The sequence below is a fragment of the Ciconia boyciana genome, chromosome 11 (genome assembly GCF_034638445.1).
Source record: "Ciconia boyciana chromosome 11, ASM3463844v1, whole genome shotgun sequence".
Lineage (NCBI taxonomy): Eukaryota > Metazoa > Chordata > Aves > Ciconiiformes > Ciconiidae > Ciconia > Ciconia boyciana.
In genome coordinates this window covers 24,956,658-24,969,137 of record NC_132944.1, presented here as the reverse complement: position 1 = coordinate 24,969,137, position 12,480 = coordinate 24,956,658, and the positions used below count along the sequence as shown (strand labels likewise).

The 12,480-nt window shown below is 41.8% G+C and overlaps 1 protein-coding gene across 1 annotated transcript in view; it reads right to left on the bottom strand.

Moving 5' to 3' along the window:
• Window positions 1-438: 438 nt before the first annotated feature.
• TKT (transketolase) overlaps window positions 439-12,480 on the bottom strand; it is a 31,324-nt gene continuing 19,282 nt past the window's right edge. The window contains exons 8-14 of the mRNA XM_072875809.1: window positions 12,287-12,451; window positions 10,994-11,150; window positions 7,419-7,549; window positions 5,969-6,052; window positions 5,696-5,789; window positions 3,870-3,992; window positions 439-737 (exon numbers count right to left, since the gene is read on the bottom strand). Of these exons, the coding sequence (XP_072731910.1) occupies window positions 550-737; window positions 3,870-3,992; window positions 5,696-5,789; window positions 5,969-6,052; window positions 7,419-7,549; window positions 10,994-11,150; window positions 12,287-12,451 (942 nt within the window). The 3' untranslated portion in view covers window positions 439-549. The remainder of the gene's footprint in view (window positions 738-3,869; window positions 3,993-5,695; window positions 5,790-5,968; window positions 6,053-7,418; window positions 7,550-10,993; window positions 11,151-12,286; window positions 12,452-12,480) is intronic.

Here is a 12,480-nt window from a genome sequence, read left to right as displayed (position 1 = left end):
TTTCCACTATCAAAGGCCTAACATTTCTGTCCAGAAGAGGGGCTAGTGACCTCTTCTGGCAGCGAGCGAAGAACTGTGTTTTTGCCAAACTCCCTTCAAGACAGGATTTTAATCTTCAGCAGTAAGTTGGACCAAACACTGAACAATACTTGCTCTATTCGCTCTAGGCTACAATGCCCAAGATCTATTTCCCTGCTGAAGCACAGCCTGCTCAGAACTTCAGTGAACACCCAACCACTCCCGTGCTAGAGATCGCAGTAGGGAAGGTTAGTTGCAAAGCAGAAAACGCTCCTGCTATACAGCAGGCAGACAAAGCACTGCTGCCCACAAATTGTTAAGTAACCTGAAGGTTTTTCAATGACTGAAAACATTCAGATGTTACCCCACTGCACAAAACCCCACAAAATAAAAAAAGAGATTAAAAACCAGAAGGTTTTTTAAGCTGGTATTTTTATTAGAACTCTCTACACAAAGCACCTTTGCCTGCCTTAAACTTACAGTACTTCTCTGAACAGTGCTCTTCCGTAACACAGCACAAGATGCTTCAAACTACTCCGCATTTCTTGATTTGGATGCTGCCACCTTAACAGCTTGCACAATGGCATCTTTATCGATGCCAAACATCTTCAGGAGCTCAGCTGACTTCCCACTGCGTGGTACATGAGATACAGCCAGGCGATTGACTGTGATACCAGGCTCACCCACTACTGCAGCGCACACTGTTTCTCCAATGCCACCTATGAAAAAAAAGTCAAACAGGACATACATCTGTATGCTTCAACAGGCAACATATAGACTCATGTATATCTGATTCAAAGGTCTATGCAAGTTAAATCCTCAACTCACATGCTTATGAGAAACATCAATCACAATATATGTCCGAGTTACCCACGTGTGAAATGAAAACTATTCCCTATTTCAAAGGCATTCTGAGGACAACTAGCCTGACATTTCTGAAGTACTTAATAATTGGCAGTACGAAACATCCCCCTAAAGGGCACAGAACTGTCAGGAAGCCCTCACCACTTCAGCATCAGCCACCGAGGGCCAGCTTTAAAAATATATTTAGACTAAGGAGTATTTACAAGTGTACTTAATGCACTGAAAGTCTTAATTCCCACCAATCTCAACAGCATTTAAGAGCTCCATCTTTTCACAATGCCTGTACATGCCGCTAGGCACCTCTCTGAGTTACGTAATATATTCACAACCTTTTCTTGGAGCTCAGCTCAGACTCAATCACTATCAGTCACAGGGACAAAGGATGCAATGGAGGACTGTGTGGTGGCAGAAGACACACTGGAAGCAGGAGTACTAGGGAAGAAGAAAACACAGGAATAGTGTCAAGAGCATGTGCTCCGAGACCTGGTAGGCGAGACACCTTGGTGCTGCACTTCAGTTAGGGTGTATCCAGGAACACAGGGCTTTTCACAGCTCCAGGCGTGGTGTAATTTAACCAGTCAAACTTAGCCTTCAGCCGGAGGCACCTCCATGAATGCGGCTGGGAAGATCAGCCTGATGTGGGCTTGCAATGCATTCAGGCTTGTGATGCGTTTATACTTGACCTTCCTTGATTGCATCACACAGAGAAAGCTGTGTGATGTGATCACACCTCAGAGTGTGATGATTTTGTCATCTTGCAAATCTGCAGTAAAATATTTGTCCAGAGTTGAAAGATAAGCTAGAAAATGATGAGGCTCAGTGACGCTATCACCATCCATAGTCCCGAACAAAAGTATGATGTAACGAACACTTACAGTAATACCAGATCACTTCAGATACCTGGCAAGAGTGATGCTTCACCTTAAAGTAGGATAATATTCTCATAATATCTACTCATTTCTATTAGTAGATATCTACAATATCTACTAATGGCATAGTTCACAGATGCCCCTCTGCTAATTTCTCTGTCTCCCCCAAGAGGAGCAAGCCTGACATGCAATTCACAACAGCGGCTCTCTGTTTGCATATGGTCTCATCTTCATGGGACACGTTTGCACAGGCAAGCCCCTGAAAACCTGTGCGAACAAGGCACGTCAGAGAGCAAGTGGCAGCAGATTATGGAGTTAACTCCAGTTGGGGTCTGGTCACGAGTGCTGTTCCCCAGGGCTCAGTATTGGGGACAGTTCTGTTTAATATATTTATCAAAGATCTGGACGAAGGGATCGAGTGCACCCTCAGTAAGTTTGCAGATGACACCAAGCTGGGCAGGAGTGTTGATCTGCTGGAGGGTAGGCAGGCTCTACAGAAGGATCTGGACAGGCTGGATCGATGGGCCGAGGCCAACTGTATGAGTTTCAACAAGGCTCAGGGCCGGATGCTGCAATTGGGTCACAACAACCCCAGGCAACGCTGCAGGCCTGGGGAAGAGTGGCTGGAAAGCCGCCCAGCCGAAAAGAACCTGGGAGCGTTGGGTGACAGCCAGATGAATACGAGCCGGCAGTGCGGCCAGGTGGCCAAAAAGGCCAATGGCATCCTGGCTTGTATCAGAAATAGTGTGGCCAGCAGGGCTAGGGCAAGTGACCGTGCGCCTGTACTCGGCACTGGTGAGGCCACACCTCGACTACGGTTTTCAGTTTTGGGCCCCTCATTACAAGAAAGACACTGAGGTGCTGGAGCGCATCCAAAGAAGGGCAACAAAGCTGGTGAAGGGTCTAGAGCACAAGTCTGATGAGGAGCGGCTGAGGGAACCGGGGTTGTTTAGCCTGGAGAAGAGGAGGCTCAGGGGAGACTTTCTCGCTCTCTACAACTACCTGAAAGGAGGTTGTAGAGAGGTGGGTGTCGCTCTCTTTTCCCAAATAACAAGCCACAGGACAAGAGAAAACAGCCCCAAGTTGCGCCAGGGGAGGTTTAGATTGGATATTAGGAAAATTTCTTCACCGAAAGGTTTATCAAGCATTGGAACAGGCTGCCCAGGGAAGTGGTTGAGACACCATCCCTGGAAGTATTTAAAAGATGCGTAGATGTGGCACTTAGGGTCACGGTTTAGTGGTGGACTGGGTAGTGTTAGGTTAACAGTTGGACTCGATGATCTTAAGGCTCTTTTCCAACCTAAATGATTCTACGATTCTAAATAAAATCCCGGCACAGAAGCTAGGGGAGTCTTATAGAGACTACTCTGCTTCTCCCAAGAAGCATTTTATCTTAAGATTTACTTGGAAATCATCTTGGAAATTCCTTCTTGCATGCATCATGCACTTTTTACCCTAGCTTAAGAACACTACCATATACCAGCAATAGATTCTGAAACTGCCTGTAAGCAGGTGACACGAAGGAACAAAAACAAACAAAAAAAAAGAGTCCAGTGAGGATATAAAGTTCTCTGGCTCTTCACAGGCCCTGATCTGCTCTTTTATAGCAGTGGAGATGAGAGAGAGAGGAATTTATCCCAGAGTGACTGTGGAATCTGCCCAAACCATCCGACTTCAAGCAACCTGGAATCAAGCTTTTGAACACATGGAAAACTTAAGAAACCTGCACAGCAATGGCGTCTCTTGCAATTTAACACACTGCAGGGCAGCTGCTGTAAAGCCATTCTGAGACCATTCTGTGCAGAATCACTGCACCACAGCAGGAATTTACAATTTCACTGGGCACAAATGAATCAAGACTTCACTTGGGCCAAGCATACAGAAGGGCACGCAAGGCCAAGTTCATCAGAAAGGCAACCCTGATTAACCCATTGTATCTTAGGAAACCTTCAACCCTCAGGGTCATCTTATAATCGTAACAGCAATGAAAAAGGCTAAAACCTCTCTTTTGCTTTAACTGAACGACAGCATCAGGTCCCATACTTCTCTCTCACGTCAGGAGAAACTGTGAGCTTCCAACCCCTGGGGAACAACTGTGACCTCCTGGACCCAGCTCACCTTCATGGTAATGGTCCTCAACAGTGATGATTCTGCCCTTGGTCGCTCTTGCATTTTCAAGTATTGTCTTCTTATCCAGGGGCTTTATAGTGAAGGGATCAATCACACGGATGAAGATTTTTTCTGCAGAAGTAGAATGAAATGATTTGCAACATGAATTTGGAGAATGCAAGACAATAAAAGCGGTACAGGCAGCCCCTGCGATCTTTTAGAGCCATTATGAAAACTGTCTACACTAACTCCCAGGTATCTGTACCTATGGCTTGTCTACCACAGAACCCAACCAACCCTCATTTTTGTATGTATTCTTTCTTCATGCACCTTGTGAGAGAGTAATATCCATCCATCTCACAGACAAAACTCTCGAGGCAGAAAAGCCTTGGAGAAGTGACTCAAGGTCACTAGGAGTGCCCGTCAGCAAAACAGTAATCTAACTGGCCTTCCCACAGGTAAGAGCAGAATCTAGTCACCAGGAAATCCTTCTTATGCAGACTGTCAATCACAATTTTTTTCCCAGGCTTTATTTTACCTTTAACTTTATTGTCAAGGCAAGCACAGTTTCCTCTGTAGGCATTCTGAATTCTTCATTGCAGGCTGTCCACCTATCAGGTATGCCTGTTTAAACTGCCCCAGCCCTGATCGTGGCACCCTTAGGGTTGGCATCAAAACCAGAATTTGTCCTGACATCACAAGGCAGGCCCGCATTGCTTGTTGAAGCTACGTACAAATGGCGATTGTTTATAAAGAATAGCTAATTACATGAGGTTTTGTCTGATCTTGGCTAGCTGAACACTGAGTCAACTCTTATCATACATAAAGAAGCCCTATGTTATGTTGATAGTTTTGCGACTGAAGGCTCTTTAGTGACCAATATATTTTGGGTATTGGACACTGCCTCTACACTAAGGGATTATCTCTCCATAGCTGGTTATTCATTCACACTGCAAGATCAGCAGAGCATCGCAAAGCATGGTAAATGCACAAAAATAACAACAGTTCTGCAAATAAAATTTTCAAAATGTCCTAAGCCTGATGACTCAAGGTCATGACAAAATATCTGTCCACCTAGATACAGCATACAAAGCTACCCGTAAGCCACAGGCAGCATTAACTGTATTATCTCTTACTATTTGTAATCTCTTCCTGGGCACAGGCCACTGACTCAGAGATGGATTTTTGATGGTTTCTTTCTCTTCTAGTTTCATTGAAGGACTTTCATCTTCGCTGTGAGATGTCAGTGCATTTGAGCACTATCATAGAATTACTGCCTCCCACCCTAGTTAAAAGTTATACATTCATTCAAAGAAAACAAGTTAGCCGTGAACCATATCGACACAAAGGCACTGCGTATCAACGGCATTGTGTAGGAGCACACACGGTTGCTGTGGCTCAGCTGACGAGCTGTATTTTGTTAAATGGCCCCAGCCTGATTGCATTCCATTGTGTTGGTACCCTAGCCTGCCCAGACAATATGCCAGGGAAGGATCACTCCTGCTTCTTACAACACTTCCTCTAAGATTCTGCCTGCAGGGCCCTTTCAGACAGATTAGCAGTTCTAAGGAGACTTTGATCTGATCAGTTTGGCAATTTTCATGGCTACTAATACTGCTAAGCTAACTAAAACCTACTCAATTAGGCAAGATTGGCAGATGTGTACTATGTTGCACTGTATCGGCTTAACAGGTGACCAGCTGCCTGTAACATATTAATTAATGTTTACCGGTACAAAGGGTGAGCAGTTAGGCTGAGTGATATTGATTTCTTTGCTGTGTTAAATGATTAAAAAAGGAAAAAAAAAAACACAAACCAAACCATAAACTGATCACCTTTTCTCAGCTGCTCTGCTGCAGCCAGAGCCTCATGCAGAGTGACTCCTGCTCCTATCACAGTCACTTGGTCATCCTTACTCTTCAGAACCACCTGCAAGAAAAGGTTCCCACCTATTTTTAACAATAAATCTTATTGATATTTCTAACATTTCTGGAGATTTTATTAAAAAGATCAAATCTTTGGCATTGGAATGCTTTAGAGGGCAAGGGGCTTTTACAGGAGGAACTTTGCATAGTTTTTCTGATTCTATTTATCTGGGCAATATTTACCTTTGCCTGTCCAATATGGAAGTCCTCGTTGTTGTTGTAAATAACAGGATTTTCAGGACGACTAGTTCTTATGAAACAAATGCCCTGTTTCCAAAGTAAACAAGTTATAAGTTACAAAACCAGAAAGGTGTTGACATTCTAGTTTTTAAACCCTACGAAAAAAATACAGCAAACCAACTTTTTCTCTTTGTCTGGTTTTCACCCTTTTACGTTACCTCTGGTTCCACTGAGTAAACTTGCCCCCCTCCCTTCCCATTAGTCTTTTTTCAATAGCTGGTTGTTTCAGACACTACAATACAGTCAACCTCTTCCTAGAGCACACTGATAACTTACAATTTTCTTTCTGAGTCCAAGATCTTTATTTCTCTTTTGTTCTCTTGTGGAAATGGAGAATCCTACTCGAGTTAATTAGAATCTTAGAACTTTGCCAAATGTGCAAATTTTACTCTAGCGACTTTAAAGCAAAAAAAGAAATGCTCACCTGAAAGCAAGGAAAAATCCTTACCATCGTTTAATGTTCAGATGCCCTTCCAAAACAAGTAACAAACCAGTACTTAAATCTAATCTCTCCCTCACACTACCTTACACTCCTTTCCCGCCCCGCCCCCCATCTTTTTTCCCCCACAAACCACTTGCCACATTCATTACATACCAAATTTCCACACTCCTTCACTTAAAGGCTGTACTAGCAAGACTGAAGGTTTTTCAGATTATTTTCTCCTTTCTCAAGGTAAATTCCTATGACAGCCAAAAGACGTACCACTCAAGATGATCCGACCCAATGCTACCAATGATGTTTGACCATTACTATGTCAAATTAGCTGAAGATAAGAGAAATCAGAAACTCTGTCACAGCCATGTGGGAAGTCTTAGTCGTCTTCAGCCACAGTCCAATTTAACTGCAATCCATCATTGGCAACAGAGGAGCAAAAGGTGACCAGTGAGACTGTCAACCAGCATAAGCACCAACTCTCAGTATCTCCAAAAGATGTACTGTCTTAGACTACTAGAGGACCTGACTCCTGAGCTTTCATGTACAGGCACCCGATGATCAAAATCCTCAAAATAAATTTTTCTTTCCATATCCTGCTTCAGTTCTGACCCCAGAGATATCATACTAGGAGTGTACTTTCTGTAGGTTTTCTGAAGACCAACAAGAGAGTTACACTCGCCCTTATTTCTGAGCCAATTTAGACCCAAACTGCTATCGCTGTGTAATCATTTACATCTCCCCAGATCTGGCCCACAGCATTCTGTGGCCACATTGTTCATTCTGCAGTAGCCTGGACAGAATGTCTGCAACCTTTCCATGCAAAGAAAACATCCCACTGCCACGCTGAAGCCTTTGAAAGAATTTCTGTGGGTAGAGACATGCAAGAGACATGCCAGAAGCAACAAAAAAAGTTTAAAAAAAAAAAATTCTCTGGCTCAGAAACACTGTGATGCAAACCTTGGTGTTGGCAGCTATTTCCACTGCTTTTTCAGTGGCTACAGCATCGCTAGGGTAAAACACAGTGGCATTGGGAACAGCCCGGAACATGCACAGATCCTCCAGTCCCATCTGAGATGGCCCATCCTCACCTAAAAGAATTAAACCAGGGTTACAAAAGAGTAAGTGAGCATTTTTGACAGTCACTCAATATAGCAGTGAGGTTCAATGTAAACCAGGGGGAAAAAAAAAAAAAAAAGTATAAAATCAGGCACACACAGGACATGCAAGTCTACCTGCTTGAGAAAAGAATCATCTTCTCCTCTAACTTGGACCCATCTAAACAGCAAATAAAGATAGAAAGAGACTAAAAAGAAAGAGAACTGGGGTTAAAAAGAAAAAATAGAAAATAAAGCGTAACACAAACACCACAAAAGGAAGACAACCAAAGCAGGAAGGGTACAGATACAGAAAGAGGATCACAAGATATCTGAGCATTTTCAGATTTACAAGTACTGAGGCTGCACCAGCAAAATTTGTACTTGTCAATAGCATTCCTCTCGATTTAAACTGCTGGAAATGTGAAAGGAGAATTGCATGTATTCCGTCAGAAATGGAGAATGCACTTGGTACAACTACTCTCAAATTCTTAGGCTCACTTCAAGATTAAATGAAGGGTATGTATTTCTCAACACTATAAAAAGTCTTTTAAAGAGCAATAGGGCATCCATGTTGTTAATTTAACAACTCAAGTGCCTTATGGCATAAACTGCAGATCTATAAAAAAGAATCGTTAACCAGAACATGTGCTGGATGCCATGATTTACCATAGTTAAAGAAACAACCACAACGCCCTCCGCCCCCAATGACCTTATGTAACGGTGCTTTGGGAATGGCACTGTTCCAAACTAACCATGCAAAGAGTTCTGAATCCAGGCACGTCACAGCCTGCAGAGCAGAAGCGGGGCAATAAGCCTTCCCACATGCACCCACTACCTGTTACTCAAGGACGCGTTCACGAGGAAGGAGGGGAGCATTTTCGTAAGAGCAGCACAAAACTCTGAAGAACTTTGAATACGTTAAAGAAATCAATCATTGAACTCTGCCGCTATACATTACTAATAAAGTAAGCACAAACCAGGAAAAGAGAGCATCTTGGCTTTCAGTCATGACATGAAAAGAAATTCTCAACGTCACAGTTTCTAAATCAGTGCGCGCTCTGACTGAAAGAACGGGAGCTCAGCGGGCATTTTCCTCTCCTAAAACATATCCACACAATGTATACATAGAAGAAAAGTGAAATTATGAAGAACAAAATTAACAGGTACCTGAATCAGAATCTTACCCAAGGTAAAGAGAGTACTCATCTTTGTCCTACTTTTGCTAACGTGGTGCCAATAATACCGGCATTCACAGTTCATACTAGTAATTTACAGACTCGCACTAAGCTGAGTTCGGCCCCAAGTGCAGCCTTACAAAAATCCTGATTTATGTGGTTTTAGAGTAATGCAGATCAGAAGAGCGTGATTCTCAATTACATCTGCAAAACCTATATTTATAGCTTAACAAAAAAATGCGAGTGCTTAATATGAATGGTATCAAATGTCTAGAATATAAAACTGGTTGTCTAAACAACTGATATTTCTATTTTTGACACATGTAGACTATGATTTCTTTCCCTATATGTTCAGTTTGGAAAATACAGAAAATTTTCCATTATTCTCTTATGACCTTGAAAACATATTTAATGTTTCATTAGATGTTTTGGTCCATCAGCAAGTATTGGTCTAGGCGTGAACTCAGGACAAGTTCAGAAGGTCGTCGTGATAGTTATTTCTCATAAATGTAATGGGTCCACATTTCAATGCAGCAGAAGCCCAGGTCTACCTGGAACTGCATACATAAAACTTCAATTTTCACCACATATCCAGTTAGGATTCTGAATTCCATGCAAGCTCAAAGTTCTAACAGGACATACACTTAATACATACCCTTCCATTTAGAATTTAATTTTCTAACTGCTAAAAGATTTCTCTGAATTACTTTATTTTACAACTTGGTTGCAAAACTTTGGATTCAAATTCTTTTTTGAAAATCAGAGTCGAGGCCCGAATCAGATTTGTAACTCAAACGACTTTACAAATCTAAGTAGGCACGTCACAATCACAGCTCCCAGCAGAACATTTCAAGTGCTGAAAACTGAAACGTGCAAGTGTAGTTCTAGGAGACAATTCAGGTAACCCAAAGGAGTTTTATCTTCTTAAATGAGCAAAGACCAAAGCTAATTGACTTTTGCACCAACGCCCTTTGCTGTTTGCTAAAAGTCTTAAACTGGATTGAACTAGACTATGATGAGGTGGGAGGACTGATTTTAAAAAGAAAAGAGGCTTGTAATAGAATCCCTCCCTTAATGACACACAAGCCATAATCTGATACACTCTACTTACAGTCTCCGCTACTAAAACATGCTCTATACTGCTGCAAGTTAAGCTTGAGGTTCTGGATGAGACTACACACATTTATGAAGCATCTTTAAATCTTTAAAGCTTTACTAATATTACAGGTCAAACTAACTATTTTGCTTTAAACAAAAAACCCCAACCCTCCTCCAAACCATACTGCTAGTCAAAACTATTAAATCAACTGAAAAATTTATGTATACAGAGAGCCTTAATTTACTACCCCTGTCAGCTCTCTCTCTCTTTCTTTTCCCCTATAAATACCTAGTAGTTTTTCAAGCATGAATGTCTATTGGCATTTTCCTTCTTGGTATGCAAGTCTGCTCCTGTTTTCATGGGTGATGTCTATGCATTTCATTAAAAACAAACAAACAAACCAACCAACCAACCAACCACACCACCACAAAAACCACAACTCCCTTCCTCCCTCAAACCAAAATCAAATCCCAATCTGATCTGACATGTACCAAACAGTTATGATGGGAAGCAAAGACCAGAGAAGGTACTGCCAATTTTCTGAATTACGTAACAGCTTCACAGTTCCTGTTCCATTAGTACTTTGGGTTTTTCTAATCAATGCATTAACTGCTTCAGTAGTAACAAATACTGAGATAAGTTGAAGCAATTATTTCAAATCGGTGATCTTCAAAGGCATAATAAACCAAAAATATTTATCCCTTGTACAGTGTTTTTGAGATTGGTGGTCAAGAGCATCTGTGCAAGAGTAAGTATCATTAGTTTCTCATTTTAGGGACCGGAAAACAAAGACACAGTAAGCACACGACTACTCTCATCACAGAGGACGTCAACTGCAAAGATGGAAAGGAACCTAAGCTCCTCGCTTTCAATACAATCCCTTTACATCACTCTATCAAACTGGTAAAACTGATAAGGTCAAACTGATAAGAGAAAAAAAGCAGATGAGCTGATGAAGGCTTGAAATCTTACTCATTCTTTCTGAATACAACGTCTGATAAAAGCGAATTGCAAATATGACTTCTTCCTATAAATGGTGCCACTGTTATACCATCACAGCTATATTACTGATTGTCTCCACAAAGCATTATCAGTTTGACTGCTAGACACTTATCACTAAATGGACGGGAATGCTGATAAATACACCAGGGCTGCCCTTACCAATAGAAACGCCACAATGCGACCCACAGAGATTGATGTTACTCTCGGAGATGGCAGCCATACGGATTTGGTCAAATGCCCGTGTGAAGAAAGTAGCAAAGGTGCTGGCAAAAGCAACAGTTCTGTCACGAGTGGCACAACCAACTGCAATGCTCACCTGAAAAGAGGGAGATTGTACAAGAACAGTGAATTCCTCATTTATCAATTGTTTCCAAGAGATCATCTGTGGGACTTCCCACCATAAAACTTTAGCAAGAAGCTCTCAATGCAGATTAAAAATCTCTGTCTAGTCCTGCTCCTAATTGTTGGCCTTTCCAAAAAGGAAAGGAGGCAACTCGCTCTCCCAGTATCTATCCTCCAGCATCTTCCTCTGCTCCTTGCCTCAACTGCTAGCTGTTATTGTTGATCCTTACCGGCAGCTTCTTTTCTCTGGACTGGTATTTAGTAAAAGGGCCCTTCTTCAGCAAGATGGAAATTAGAACAAGGTCCTTAAATTGTTTACTGCTACAATTACCCCATACATTTACTTTACGTAGAAATCGGCCCGCTCTTCATGGCAAGTTTCTCCTAAGCTGATGTAAATCCAAAATGCGTGACTCAAGCTCATGAAACTGCCCTAGTATAACATTTGCAAGAGACAGTCCATGGCTTATTTGGTTATCAATCATTAAAGACAACAACAAATTTCTGCCTGAATTTGTGTCTTTAATTTCATTTGCTTCAGTGAACCCATACAGGTGGCAACTGAAGACTTGGTCAAACAGATGAGTTATCAAATTATTTTAGTCCTTTCTGTACAAGTGTCATCAGGCTAACTTTATGAACTGTTTCTCTGTCCTCATCTTTGTACTGCAGTCTGGCGTAGAACTCATTGTCACGTTGTGACATTCCATTTCTTGTGGGGAAAAAAAAAAAAAACAAAAAACCAAACCAACCCTAAAAAGTCTTTTCAGAGTTAAACGTCTACAAATCACACTGTGGAAAGTATTCCTGTTGTTTACATGTTGCCATCTCTTTGTGTTCTGCTGAAACGCAGACAATATGACCGCAAAAATAAAAAAAAAAAAGAGGGGGATTAGGAAAGAATGATTAGAAGCACTCCTGTTGTATTATATTTGTAAGCTTTTGCCATAGCCTAGTTTTTCCCTAAGAAGCGAGCAATTCAAATTAAATATCCATGAATACACATATGAAAAGTAAACATTAAAACCCCACTCTCTGAAGACTCAGACTGAATGGTCTTAGATCCTGCTGTGTAATACCGGTATTTCATAACACTAAGAGACCAGTTACCATGTTCTGTTCAGCAATGTAGCATTCAATGTAGCGACTGGGATGTTCTTTCTTAAAGAGCTCTGAGAAGGTGGAGTTCTTTGTGTCTCCATCCAAAGCAATCACTCGATCATTAGCATGGCCCAGTTTTGCAAGTGCAACACCATAAGCTTTGCGGGTAGCCCACTAGGAAAAGAAAAATACAGCAGTACTGT